Source organism: Prionailurus bengalensis, chromosome D4 (genome assembly GCF_016509475.1).
Source record: "Prionailurus bengalensis isolate Pbe53 chromosome D4, Fcat_Pben_1.1_paternal_pri, whole genome shotgun sequence".
Taxonomy (NCBI): Eukaryota; Metazoa; Chordata; class Mammalia; order Carnivora; family Felidae; genus Prionailurus; species Prionailurus bengalensis.
Genome location: NC_057359.1, coordinates 72,777,360 through 72,791,771, shown reverse-complemented (window position 1 = coordinate 72,791,771; position 14,412 = coordinate 72,777,360). Strand labels below are relative to the sequence as shown.

Sequence of the window (14,412 nt, the reverse complement as noted above, 5' to 3'; positions counted from 1 at the left end):
TGAAAAAGAAAAGACACACAGGTGGCTTTAAATCAGAATTTCTCATCTGCACTGCTAACATTTTGGACAAGGTTAAGTCTTTGTTGTACAGGGCTATCCATCCTGTGCATTGCAGGATATTTACCAGCATTCCCGGACTCTAAAGATCCAACAGCGTGTACCCCCACGCATACACAATTAGGACAACCAAAATGTTCCCAGAGATTGCCAAATGTCCTATGAGGGTCAAATTGGTAAAAAGATCCTCATCCTCGCTCGTGATGCAAAACTTAACTGTAACGAAGTGCCATTTTTTTTTTTCAATTAGGTTTTTATGATCAAACATTTTGTTGTTTGCCAACATGTTGGATTAGAAAATTTCATTCATCCTTTTTACTTCTTTGGAGTGCTAAGGGTATCAGCCATCAAAGTATATCAGCCATATACTTTTTCATTCAGGAACTTCACTTCCAGGAGTTTATTATATAGACACACTCAAATATGTGCAAACAGTGGATACAAGGATAATCATTGCAGCAAATATGCAGTAACAAAAACCTAGAAATGATCTGGTATTCAATGACAGGGGACTGGGTAAATAAATTATGGTACATCAATAGGATACCATGTTAACTACCAAAAGAAAAAAATCCACATATACATACCTGAAATGTGTGTCCCAATACATATTATGTAAAAATGGCAAGGCCCAGAAGGGAGTTTGCTACTATTTTAAAAAGTGGTGTGTGTGGGTGTGTGTGTGTGTGTGTGTGTGTGTGTGTGTGTTTAAGGTGGTGTGCAAATGTTTATAAATGCATAGACTATCTCTGGAAACAAACCAGAGTAACTGGGGGACTGAATGTTAAGGATGAGAAAACACACTTTTTACCTTAACCATTAGAGCTGTTTAAGTCTTTTTGCCATGCGCCTGTATCTTTCAAGCAAATTACAAAACAGACATGTCACTCAGCTCAAGACACCTACACTTAACAAAAACAGACAACAGAATGGTGGTTGCCAGGGTCCGGAGAGAAAGAAGGAGTTGTTTAATGGGTATAGAGTTTGTTTTGCAAGTTGAAAAAGTTCTGGAGATTGGCTGCAGATAATGTGAATCTACCTAACACTACTGCACACTTAAAATTGTGGCTGCGTGGCTCAGTCCATTCAGCCTCCGACTTCAGCTTGGGTCATGATCTCACAGTTTGTGAGTCCAAACCCCACCTTGGGGTTTGTGCAAACGGCTCTGAACCTGGAGCCTGTTTCATGTTCGGTGCCTCCCTCTCTCTCTGCCCCTCCCCCACTTGCGTTTTCTCTCTCTCTCTCTCTCTCTCTCTCTCTCTCTCAAAAATAACCATTTCTAAAAAACGGTTAATGGGGCGTCTGGGTGGCGCAGTCGGTTAAGCGTCCGACTTCAGCCAGGTCACGATCTCGCGGTCCGTGAGTTCCAGCCCCGCGTCAGGCTCTGGGCTGATGGCTCGGAGCCTGGAGCCAGTTTCCGATTCTGTGTCTCCCTCTCTCTCTGCCCCTCCCCCGTTCATACTCTGTCTCTCTCTGTCCCAAAAATAAATAAACGTTGAAAAAAAAATTTAAAAACAAAACGGTTAAGATGGTAGATACTGTTATGTGTATTTTACAATGTTTAAAAAACTTAAGTGAACCGTCCCCCCCAAAAGATACCCATACTTTAAGATTGGTTTAATTTGTTACTCATTTGAAAATCACTTTTTAAACACCCCATTATTATTTCATTATTCCAGAATTGAGCGTTCAGGAAAAGTGAAGACTCACTGGCGGTGCAGCGGTCCAGTGACCTTTCACCTAGAACTTGAAAGACTTCACAAGCCACGGAGAAACCCACGGAAGGGCCCGCCCCGCGAGTGGTGGGGTAACCCACTCTGGATCCTTTACGTGTGAGAGAGATTTGCACGTGGCTGCCACCCCGAAGTACATAACTCCGGGTTACTTTCACGCTCGTCACCGCAGATTCCATGAACACCGCGTCCAGCGCAGACCAGCGCGTCCAGCGCAGACCAGCACTCCAAGGAGCGCCCTCCCACCCCGGGGACCCCAGCCATCCACTCCAGCCTAGCCGCGCACCACGCCCCTTACCCGCTCTCCTCCCGCGGCGCCCCCATCCCCTTACCCGGTGTTGGGTAACATGACTTTCCTAGGGCAAAAGTGGTGGCGACAGCAATGGCAGCAGCGGCAGAGAGCGGCGTGCGAAGGGCGGGCCTTCCCTCCTCATTTACGCCAGTCCCCCGAGGCCCCACCCCGAGGCCTGCGGGGAACGGGCCCTTCAAGCACTCGCAGATCTCTGAGTGCGCCTGCGCACGCAGTGGGCCTCCTGGCTCTCGGAGCTAGTTTCCTCCTTCCCCGGCCTGGCCCCTGGAAACTAGCTCTCTGCGCAAGCGTCGGGAAAGGCAACTCCACCCCACCTCACTCGCGCGGCTCTGCGGTGACAATCGGTCTCCCGTCGGCGTCAGCCGCTACGCACGCTTTTTCCGGCTCTGTGAAGGCCTCCTAGGCGCAGCGCTTCGTTCCTGCGCCGGTGGGGTGGCCGTTTTGAGTCGTGCACTAGGGACCTTGAAGGCTAGGGTGCGGCTTCTCCTCGGCGGACACTGAGCTGCGAGTACTTGGCTCTCCCTCTTCTCTCCCTCCATGACCCGAACCTGGGAGCCTGTCCAGCTGAATGCGCTCCGTCGAATTTCCCCTAGTAGGAACCAGTTTTCCTCGGCAGGTACTTTTCTGCCAGAAGCCGGCCAGCGTCTCATTTGGACTCTCCCATGGAATCTGGACTAAAGCCTGCCGACCTCACCCAGCTCTACATAGCCCTGTGATGAGCAGCAGCTTCTGGGTCAGAACTCTGCAGGAAGTCTCGCGGAAGAATGCATAGTTAGCCCTGGTCTCATAGAAGGAACATCCAAACTCAGTGCTGGAAGAAGGTGAATTCTGGGATCTTGTATTGCCTTTTTTTACATATAAAGTTTTAATTTAAATTCCAGTTAACATACAGTGTATGTAATATTAGCTTCAAGTGTACAGTATGGTGATTCAACACTTCCATACAACTCCCAGTGCTCATCACAGCAAGTGCACTGCAGTATTGCTTTTGGTAGTATCTTTGGACATTAGTTAGCTACCCTAATGAACTAAAGACCAACACATTTTTAGGGAGACGTGAAGAAATTTTATTGTGAAATGATACAACAGGGCGATGAGGTTGTTATCTGAGGACTAGTTAAACTAGCTTGGAGATGGGGTATGTACTCTACCATTTACTGCAAACCCTAAACGGCTCTATTCATGTATATCTCTTGCCTGCCTCCTATAGGTGTTTGAATTGACGATCTATGATATTGTCCTTAGAGACAACAGAAGAATTTCTTTATTCAATAAATATCAGCATCTAGTGCATGCTGGTCACTGTCGAGATGCAGCAGGACAAAAAAGACAAGGTCAGCCTACGTGGGAGGAATGAGGAGTGGCCAGTGTGTTGTTTAGAATGTTGTAAATATTAGGTGTTTCAAAAAGAGTTGATAGGGACTGTTAGATGAAAAGCTTACTCTCCACTCAAGGAAGTGAAAAGACAACCTGCGGAATGGGAGAAAATATTTGCAATTCATATATCCAATAAAGTCTGGTAACCAGAATATATAAAGAACTCTTACAACTCAGCAACAAAAACATGAAAAACACAACTAAAAAGTGAACAAAGGATCTGAATAGACATTTCTTCGAAAAAAATATGCAAGTGGTCAGCAAGCATATGAAAAGATGTCCAACAACAATCGTTACTAGGGAAATGCGAATCCAAACTACAATGAGACTCCATTTTACATACACTAGGCTAGCTATAATAGAAAATATGGAAAATAACAAATGTTAGCCAGGATGTGGAGAAAATGGAACTCTCTGGGCTCCTGGGTGGCTCAGTTGGTTAAGCGTCTGACTTAAGCTCGGGTCATGATCTCACGGTTTGGGAGTTTGAGCCCTGCATCAGCTGTGCACTGATAGGGTGTAGCCCGCTTGGAATTCTCTCTCTCTCCCCCACCCCCTCAAAATAAACAAATAAAAATAAATAAGTAAAGTGGAACTCTCATACATGGTTGGTGAGAATGTGAAAAGGCACAAACCACTTTGGGAAACTTTTGCAGCTTCTTAAGTTACCACCTAGTGGATATCCATATGCAAAAGAGCAGTTACACTTTTTGGGTACCTGGGTGGCTCAGTGGGTTAAGCATCAGACCCTTGGTTTCAGCTCAGGTTATGATCTCACAGTTCCTGGTTTCAGCTCAGGTCGTGATCTTCCTGAGTTCAAGCCCCACATCGGGGTCTGTGCAAACAGTGCAGAGCCTGCTTGGGATTCTTTCTGTCTTCCTCTCTCTGCCCCTCCCTTGCTTGTGCTCTCTCACTCTCTCTCTAAAAAAAAAAAAAAAAAAAAAAAAAAAAAAAAAAAAGAGCAATTCCACCTTGAGATTTATATCCAAAGAGAAAGAACCACCAGATGGCACTGTTATTTTAAAATTCAGAATTCTATAAAGCAAAATGTTAATTTATTAACAATATTATGGTATAATATGATCTGACTTTCATTAAGGCAAAAATAGCATGAAGAGCTACAGGGCTCCCATAAAGGGGAAATAGGATGTATAAATTTTAAATTCCTTAAAGAAAATACTTTGTATAATTAAAAAACAGGATGTGATATTCTAGGGGCTCCTGGGTGGCTCAGTTGGTTAAGCATACGACTTCGGCTCAGATCACAGTCTCACAGTTCATGAGTTTGAGCCCTGCGTTGGGCTCTGTGCTGACAGCTCAGAGCCTGGAGCCTGCTTCGGATTCTGTGTCTCCCTCTCTCTGCTGCTCCCCCACTCATGCTCTGTCTCTCTCTGTCTGAAAAATAAACATTAAAAATTTTTTTTAATAAAAAATAAACAGGATGTGATATCCTAATTCATCTTATATTATTATTTAAGTTAATTACTAATTAATTACTTTTACCAACATTAAGAAGTAATTTTCAAACACATGGGAAGTTGAAAATGTATACTTAAATTGAAATACTAAAAGACATGACACTGAAAACAACTTTAATCTTAAGTTATTGAATAAGGACTCTTCTAACCCTATGTTGCATAAGAATATATATTTTTAAGTGTGTAATGCAGTAACATTCATGTTTGTTGGCCACATCCACATAAAGAAAGACATTTTCATCCAGATCCAGTAAACACAATTTTCTATTTTATTGAATCTATTATATTCTCTCATATTAAGTAGATCATAACTTACTTATGTTGATGACTCCAATGGATCATAACCTACTGTTTGGAAAACACTGTTTCAGTGTGTTATAATTTACCATTGTGATTTTTCAACTTGCCTTTTAAGATATTTAGCCTTCTCCAGTCAAATATAAAATTACTAATTAATGGTCAGAGGCCAAGAACACAATGCAGATGCTTTCAATGGCTTTGGAACAGTCAGGGCTCTTGAAACTTTCCATTTCCTTCACCCACAGGACAGCTCACCCTGGTCCAGGTTAAACAGGGGAAGTCCCTGGGATTTTGAGGGTATGGCAGCTCCTCTGACAATGTACCAAATCTTCCCCCATTGGACCGGTAGCGGTAACTTCTGTTGCTCAAAGAATTATTACTAGTCACTATTTTATTAGTAACTGTTGGATATTAACCTCAATGCTGTATTTTAATGTCTTTATCTTTCTGATGACTACACCAATCTAGAGAATGTGAAAATTTCCCTCTAATACCATCCTTCAGAGATAATCATGAACAGTTTGGCATGTTTCCTTTAAGACTTTGAAATTTTTATATAGGTTTTGATCATTTGTAAATCATAGGGGAGATTGTTTTGGAACCTGTTTTTGTTTTACTTAATATATCATAGACATCTTTACAAGCTTACAACTAACGGTTTACCTTGACTTTTTAAAAAGAGGTACATAGTTTTCTTTTATGTAAATATACTGAAATTAATTTTACCATTCTCATTTGTGATGGACATTTTGTCTCAACATCATCCCTGTTATAAACAGTCTCCCAATAAAAGCTTCTGTGTATGCATTATTGTGTACTGTTCATTTTTCCTTAGAATACAAAAATCAAGACTGTTAGCCCAATGGATATACATAACACCATTTAGCAAGGCTGTGCTAATATAGTCAACTCTTGAACAACACTGGTTTGAACTGTGGGAGTCCACTTCTACATGAATTTTTTTTTCAATAAACACAGTACAGTACTATAATCATTTTCTCTTCTTTATGATTTTCTTTTTTTTTTTAATTTTTTTTTCAACGTTTATTTATTTTGGGACAGAGAGAGACAGAGCATGAACGGGGGACGGGCAGAGAGAGAGGGAGACACAGAATCGGAAACAGGCTCCAGGCTCTGAGCCATCAGCCCAGAGCCCGACGCGGGGCTGGAACTCACGGACCGCGAGATCGTGACCTGGCTGAAGTCGGACGCTTAACCGACTGCGCCACCCAGGCACCCCCTTCTTTATGATTTTCTTAATAACATTTTATTTTCTCTGGCTTACTTTATTGTAAAAATACAGTATATAATACATATAATGTATAAAATGCATGTTAATAGACAGTTGATGTTATTGGTAAGGCTTCTGGTCAACAGGAGGCTATTAGTTACTTTTTGAGGGAGTCAAAAGTTATATACGGATTTTTGACCATGTGGTCATCAGCGCCTTTAACCCCTGCATTGTTCAAGGGTCAACCATAACTTAGACCAGTATTTCTCAACCTTGCTGCTATTGACCTTTTGGGTTGGATAATCCTTTGTTCTAGGAGTCTGCCATGTGTATTCATATGTTTAGCAGCATTCCTGGCCTGTACTCCTTAGATGCTAGAGCCCCCACCTCCATGTATGTATGTTTAGATATATAATGTAAAATTTACCATGTTAACCATTTTTAAAAAATTTTTAAAGTGTATTTATTTTGAGAGAGAGAGAGAGAGCATGTGCAAGCACAAGGGGTTACGGGCAGACAGAGAAGGAGAGAGAATTCCGAAGCCCGACTCAAGCCTCCAACTCACAAACCGTGAGATCATGACCTGAGCCAAGATCTAGAGTCAGACTCTCAACCAACTGAGCCACTCAGGGGCCCTCGTGTTAACCATTTTTTTAAATAATGTTAATAGTTTACTTATTTTTTAGAGAGAGAGCAGGGGAGGGGCAGAGAGAGAGACAGAGAGAGACAATCCCAAGCAGGCTCCAAACTGCCAGCACAGAGCCCAATGTGGGGTTCAAACTCAAAAACCATGAGATCAAGACCTGAGCTGAAATCAAGTCAGATGCTCAACTGACTCAGCCACCCAGGCACCCCTCATGTCAACCATTTTTAAGTGCACAGTAGCCTTAAGTACATTCACATTGTTGTACAACCAACACCACCATCCCAGCCCTTCCAGTCTTGACGCTCCAAAATTGCTAAATATCCCCTGGAGAGCAAAGTTAACCCTGATTGTTTATATCATCACGGAGGTAAATGAGAAGTCAAAAATGTCAATGTAATAGAAAAATGAGAGGCTGAAGAGCTGTAAGAGATATTTAAGAAGACTAAAAAGACATTACAACTAAACACAACACATGATCTTAGACTGGATTCTATATAGAAAAAAAATTTTGCTATAGCACAATCAACAAATTAGAATATTCTACCCACTACAGGTTAAAGTATTAGGTCAATGATGAATTTCCTGAATTTGATAACTGTACTGGGGTTAGGAGAACATATGTCTGTGTTCTTAGCATGAAATATTAAGGAATAAAAGGAAATTAAGATCCACCTATTCATGTGCGTGTGCACACACATGTGGTGTGTAGAGAGAGAGAAGGTATGCTAAAACAAATGTAGAAAAATGTTAAAAATTGGTGATTTGGAGTAAAGATATATGAGAGTTCCTTTTTTATTACAACTTTCCTCTAAGCTGGAAATGAATTCACACTAGAAAGCTCTGGGGGTGCCTGGGTGGCTCAGTTGGTTAAGCGTCTTACTTTGGCTCAGGTCGTGATCTCATGGTTTGTAAGTTCAAGCCCTGCATCGGGCTCTTTGCTGTCAGCACAGAGCCCACTTCAGAACCTCTGTCTCCCTCTCTCTCTGCCCCTCCCTACCCCCTTTCTCTTTCAAAAAAATAAACATTAAAAAAATTACGAAGAAAACTAGAAAGGTTTTCTTTAAGTGAAAGCAAATGCTTACAGCTGACACTATTCTTTGCTTGCCCGTGCTTTTTCAACTCCTAGTCCTTGCTAATTTTGTTCATCCATGCTTTAGAAAATGTAACCATAGGGGTGCCTGGGTGGCTCAGTCGGTTGAGCGGCTGACTTCGGCTCAGGTCATGATCTCACAGTTTATGAGCTTGAGCCCCGCGTCGGGCTCTGTGCTGACAGCTCAGAGCCTGGAGCCTGCTTTGAATTCTGTGTCTCCCTCTCTCTCTCCCTCTCCCCCATTCACACTCTGTCTCTTTCTCTCTCAAAAATAACTAAATATAAAAAAAATTTTTTTTAAATAGAAAAGGTAAACATAACTACAGTTTTATCAGAATAAAATCCTGATTAGGGGCACCTGGACGGCACAGTCAGTTGAATGACTCTTGATCTCAGCTCAGGTCATGCTTTCACAGTTCATGAGTTCAAGCCCCACATCAGGCTCTGTACTGATGGCACTGAGGCTGCTTGGGATTCTGTCCTTCCTCTCTGCCTCTCTCTCTCTCAAACTAAAATAAATTTTAAAAAAATTAAAAAAAAATTTTTTTAATCCTGATTAGTCTAGGTCAGTGGTTCTCAAACTTTAATGTGCACCAGAATCACTTAAAGAGCTTTGTAAAATGCAGGTTAATGAGCCTGACCCAAAGTTTCTGATTAAGTCTAGACAGTGGAGTTGAAGAATTTGTAGTTCCATTAAGTTTCCAGGTAATGCTAATGCTGTTGGTTGGGGCACCAGAAGACGTAGGGTTGTAGTTCTTAACTATGTTTGCAAATTGAAATCACTTGGGGGTCTTTAAAAAATTTTGATGTCTGGGTCTTACTGCCAGAGATTCTAATTAAGTTGACATGGAGTACACAGGTGGTATTTTTTTTAAATGTTGTTTGTTTGCCTATTTATTGATTTTAGAGAGAGAAAGAGTATGAGGGGAGGTGCACAGAATCTGAAGCAGGATCCAGGCTCTGAGCTGTCAGCACAGAGCCTGATGCAGAGCTCGAACCCACAAGCCAAGCCGTGAGATCATGACCTGAGCCAAAGTCGGACGCTCAACCCACTGAGCCACCCAGGCACCCCTCACACAGGTGGTATTTTTTAAAGCCCCTTGAGTGCTTCTGATATGCGGCCAAGATTGAGAGTCACTGGCCTTAGTCAATGTAATCCCATGGCCCTCGCTGATGCCTTGTTTAGAAGTGGGCATGTTATCTGGTTCTGGCAAATGTGAGGTCTGCTGGGAAAGTTTTTCTTATTTTAAGAAAGACAACAGAATTGGTTGCCTCTTCTACATGTTATTTCTGGATGTGATGCTTGGAACAGCAGCATCTATGTTACAATCATGGAGGGGGGGACTAGCCTTCCCCTTTCCTGTGGCTCCTTCAAAGGTGAACTTTCCCCTACGACATTCATGAAAGAAAGCTTAGGGTTGGGGGGGCAGTCGTCTCAGTACCCTCCTGAGTTTCCCACATAGCCTTCTGATATTCTCACTGCTCCAAGGTACACTGTGGGTTTTCCTCACTTTGCAGCTGCCATCTCGTAGAATTCCAAGAAACAATTTCCTCAATAGACAAGTGCTAGTTTACTTGAGTGCAAGTAGTGGACTAGGTATGTGGGTGTATGGATCATGCCTTATTTCACTTTTTTGCTTGTTGGTTTATTTACTACACCATCCGCACACAACTAAGCCAAAGGGTTGAGGTTTACATGAGGGCATATTATTATATTAATATGTTAATATAATGATATCATATTAATATATTATAATTATATATAAGGCAATTAACTTTAGCTTTATGTGATAGTTGCTAATGCAGAGACTGATATTTGCCTACCTATTATGCATTCTCCACTTCTTTTTACTAACAGTATCTATTTTTTTTTTATTTTTCTTTAATGTTTTTTATTTATTTTTGAGACAGAGAGAGACAGAGCATGAGCAGGGAAGGGGCAGAGAGAGAGGGAGACACAGAATCGGAAGCAGGCTCCAGGCTCTGAGCCATCAGTACAGAGCCCGATGCTGGGCTCGAACTCACAGACCGTGAGATCATGACCTGAGCCGAAGTCGGACACTCAACCGACTGAGCCACCCAGGCGCCCCAGTATCTATTTTTTTAATGTTTTTTATTTATTTTTGAGAGAGATAGTGCAAGGGGAGAGGGGCAGAGAGAGAGGGAAACAGAGGATCCCAAGAGGGCTCCACACTGAGAGCAGTGAGCTGGATGTGGGGCTTCAACTCAGGATCCATGGAGCTGAAGTCCATCGCTCAACTGATTGAGCCACCCAGGCGCCCCTACCAACAGTATCTATTATTGGAAGTGTCAACATGCCCAGAAAAAAACCTGCATCTCTCAACTTGTCTTTATCTAGGGGTGGCCATGTTACCAAATTAAGGCCAATGAGATATAAATGGAAGATATTGCAATGGACTTCCGGGAAAGTGTCTTTTTTTTTTTTTTATGTTTATTTATTTTTGAGAGAGATGGGAAAGTTTCTTTAAAGAGCTTCTAGGGGCACCTGGGTGGCTCAGGGGGTTAAGCCCCCAACTTCGGCTCAGGTCATGATCAAGTCACGATATTGCAATCTCATGCATGGGATTCTCTTTTTCTCTCTCCCTCTCTCTCTCTGCCCCTCCCCCACTTGCCTTCTCTCTCTCTCTCTCTCTCTCTCTCTCTCTCTTTCTCATGCACGTGCAAAATAAACTTCAAAAAAAACCCAAAAATTTCTTTTTTTTTAAATTTTTTTTAACATTTATTTATTTTTGAGACAGAGACAGAGCATGAGTGGGGGAGGGTCAGAGAGAGAGGGAGACACAGAATCCAAAATAGGCTCCAGGCTCTGAGCGGTCAGCACAGAGTCCGACGCGGGGCTTGAACTCACGGACCGTGAGATCATGACCTGAGCTGAAGTCGGACGCTTAACCGACTGAGCCACCCAGGCGCCCCAAAAATTTCTTTAAAAATAATAAAAATAAAGAGCTTCCAGTCATTTTTGTGATGTTAAGAATGAAAACCATACGCTCACATAATAAAACAAAAGGGAGGCTGGGTCTCTGATGACCATGGAATGACATAATAGCCCTGAAGCTACTACTGCTAGACTTCTTTTACAGGAGAAATTAATCTTTAGTTTAAGTCACTGTTACTTTTTTGTTTTCTGTTATATGCATCTGTACCTGAGTCTTAAGCGATACTCTGTCTCAAGACAAAAGTATCAGAAGAATACAAACCACTGCAGGGGGTTCCCTCTTGAGCTTCCCCCCAGCTTTGCTCTTTGTCTTCATATCTGCTTCATATCTGTCGCTAAGAGCATCAATATTGTTCAGATTTCCTTCTTCAAACTTACTTTTAATAACTCCATCTCCTTTTAGGAGATACCATGCCCCACGCACAGGAATTTGTCTCATATCATGAGCCATCCCCCTTTCCCAGGCCATACATTTTCCCAAATCTGAATTATTGATTCTATATAGAATATGACATTAGTAAGAGAGTCCAGGGTTGGGTCTGGGTATTCCAAGTACAGTTCCCTTGGAGATATTTCTACCTAATTCTTCCTGGTGTCCAGTAAAAAGCTATTTGTAAAATACACTCACATCTCCCAAAGCCAGGCATTTATTCTATGACACAATACTCTACTGTCAGTATATGTATTCTTTCCAAGCTGAGAAACACTTGACTCTTCTATAATCAAGAGAGCTTCATCCCTGTTCACTGTAAAGATAGTATTTTATTTTGCAGAATGTCCATTCTTTTCTTTATCTTCTAGCTTTCAAACTGTGCCTAACAGTCATTAAAACAACAATAAACCATTCAAAGTTAGCTTAAGAATCCAGCCCATAACGGAGCTATCTATTTCTTAATGCCTACTACTTTACTACACAAAGATCAAGCTTTGGACTGTGCCAAATTAAATTTGTGTTGGTGTCATCCTACTACCTCCCTCTACTAAATTAAATTCTTGATTAGGGTCTCATACTCCCACTGCTCCAGGAGAAGAGAGGCTATATGAAGACTTATTATCCTCTGCTAGAAGTAACCCTCCACCTCCATGGATGGGGGAAGGGATGGGGACATTTGCTTTTCCAGTGACATAAATAACATATTTTCATAGAGAAATGTCCCAGATTGTTCTTTTGTTTTTCTGCTACTGACCTTTTGCTTGTTTGCCTGTTCAAGGTTGAACATTTGCCTGGTGCCCTGTGGGATTATCTGCAGTTAAACATTTTTTAGAAACATATTGGGGAGGGAGAACAGCAGCTCCATCCAGTTGTCCAGCATCCCTGGAACGTTTCCACTGACCCTGTAGACTATGATCTCCTTTTTGCATAGGATAATATTTCAACAAAAGGCAAAGGAGGAAAAAGAAAACAGATGTACTTGAATCAATCTATTTGGCTCCTTGTTAAATAGTTATGTCAAAAATTTTAGAGAAGGTTTGAATTAGTGGCCAGAGTAAAGGTTTTGTTCCAATTGTAAAGTAAAATTTATATTTCCTATTGATGATACATTCTCAGATACCCAAGAATGGACTATTTTGTCCCATATAAGAAATTTTACAATATTATAGACATCTGTAATATGTATCGACTTTATATATCTATAGACAAATGTAATTCCAAGGTAGGAAAAGCAAATCAACTATACTATAGTAATATATAGTATGCTAGACCAACTATAGTATACTAAACTATATAGTATAGTAGACTAACTTCAGCTCAGGGAGAAAGAGTTGTAAGTAGCAGGTTAAATGGAAAAGAAGGGAAAAAAAGGGAGTTGCCCCTTTTCCTCTGCTACCCTACCCACAGCTATTTCTTTTCTCTTTTTTTATGTTTTATTATTTATTTTTGAGAGAGAGAGATAGAGAAAGAGAGAGCACAAGAAGGGGAGAGGCAGAGAGAGGGAGACAGCAGATCCAAAGTGGTCTCTGTACTGACAACAGTGAGCCCAATGAAGGGCTCAAACTCACCAACCCTGAGATCATGACCTGAACCAAAGCCAGACACTCAACCGACTGAGCCACCCAGGTGACCCTCTGATATTTCTTTCTGCCTCCCCTTTTTTGAAAAGACTGAGATGAATCATATGTTAGTTAACCAGTTAGTGATAAAGTAAGGGAGAATCCTGTTAAGGGCTGTGGAAGGAAGAGTGGAAATAGCTGCTTGAGAAGAGTGGAAATATATATATATATATATAATATATATATATATATAATATATATATATTATATATATATATGTATAATATATATATTAAGTAGGCTCCACATTGAGCGTGGGACCCAGTGTGGGTCCTGAACCCATGACCCAGAGATCAAGACTTAAGCTGAGATCAAGAGTTAGATGGTCAACTGACTGAGCTACCCAAGTGCCCCATAATGAAAGTCATTAATGATTACATAACTTTGAGGGAAGATGGAAGTCTAGGAAAATGAACAGAAATGAACTAAAAGCAGAGAAGAAAATTTCAAGTATAATAAAACTAGGGAACTGACATAATCCTATCACAGACTATGAAGAATACCTTCCAATTTGCACCCAAATTAAGGAAGGTGGTGAGATTTGTAAGCATTTCCTCTAAATAGTAACTCACTGCTTTTCTCAGAAAGCAAATGAGATTGTCCTAAAGATCCAACAGTAATCTGAAACTTGAAGAAATAAGGACTAAGGACCTGGCCGGACTATGGAAAAATTAAGGCCACCTTGGCATCCATTCTCAAATGCTAAGGAAGGTAGAATTGAGGAAGAGACAATGTAACACACATTTTGATTTTCCAGAACTCAGTTTTTGACTTATAAGTGAAATGGGAAAGTGAGGGGCAGCTGAAAGGTTAACAGTGACCTGCAAGACAGATCTGCAACCATTGATCAAAGTAAACTGAGCAGAGTAAATAAACACTGACTATAAGATTAAAATCCTGTACGGAGAAAAAGGATCTCTTTTGTACTGCTGGTGGGAATGCAAATGGTGCAGCCATTCTGGAAAACAGTGTGGAGTTTCCTCAAAAAATTAAAAATAGGGGCGCCTGGGTGGCGCAGTCGGTTAAGCGTCCGACTTCAGCCAGGTCACGATCTCGCGGTCTGGGAGTTCGAGCCCCGCGTCGGGCTCTGGGCTGATGGCTCAGAGCCTGGAGCCTGTTTCCGATTCTGTGTCTCCCTCTCTCTCTGCCCCTCCCCCGTTCATGCTCTGTCTCTCTCTGTCC

At 41.6% G+C, this 14,412-nt stretch overlaps 1 protein-coding gene across 1 annotated transcript in view; it reads right to left on the bottom strand.

The window, feature by feature from the left end:
* Positions 1–2,428, bottom strand: part of HSDL2 (hydroxysteroid dehydrogenase like 2) — a 70,673-nt gene extending 68,245 nt beyond the window's left edge. The window contains exon 1 of the mRNA XM_043565536.1: positions 2,123–2,428. Within this exon, the coding sequence (XP_043421471.1) occupies positions 2,123–2,139 (17 nt within the window). The 5' untranslated portion in view covers positions 2,140–2,428. The remainder of the gene's footprint in view (positions 1–2,122) is intronic.
* Between the last annotated feature and the right edge of the window lie 11,984 nt (positions 2,429–14,412).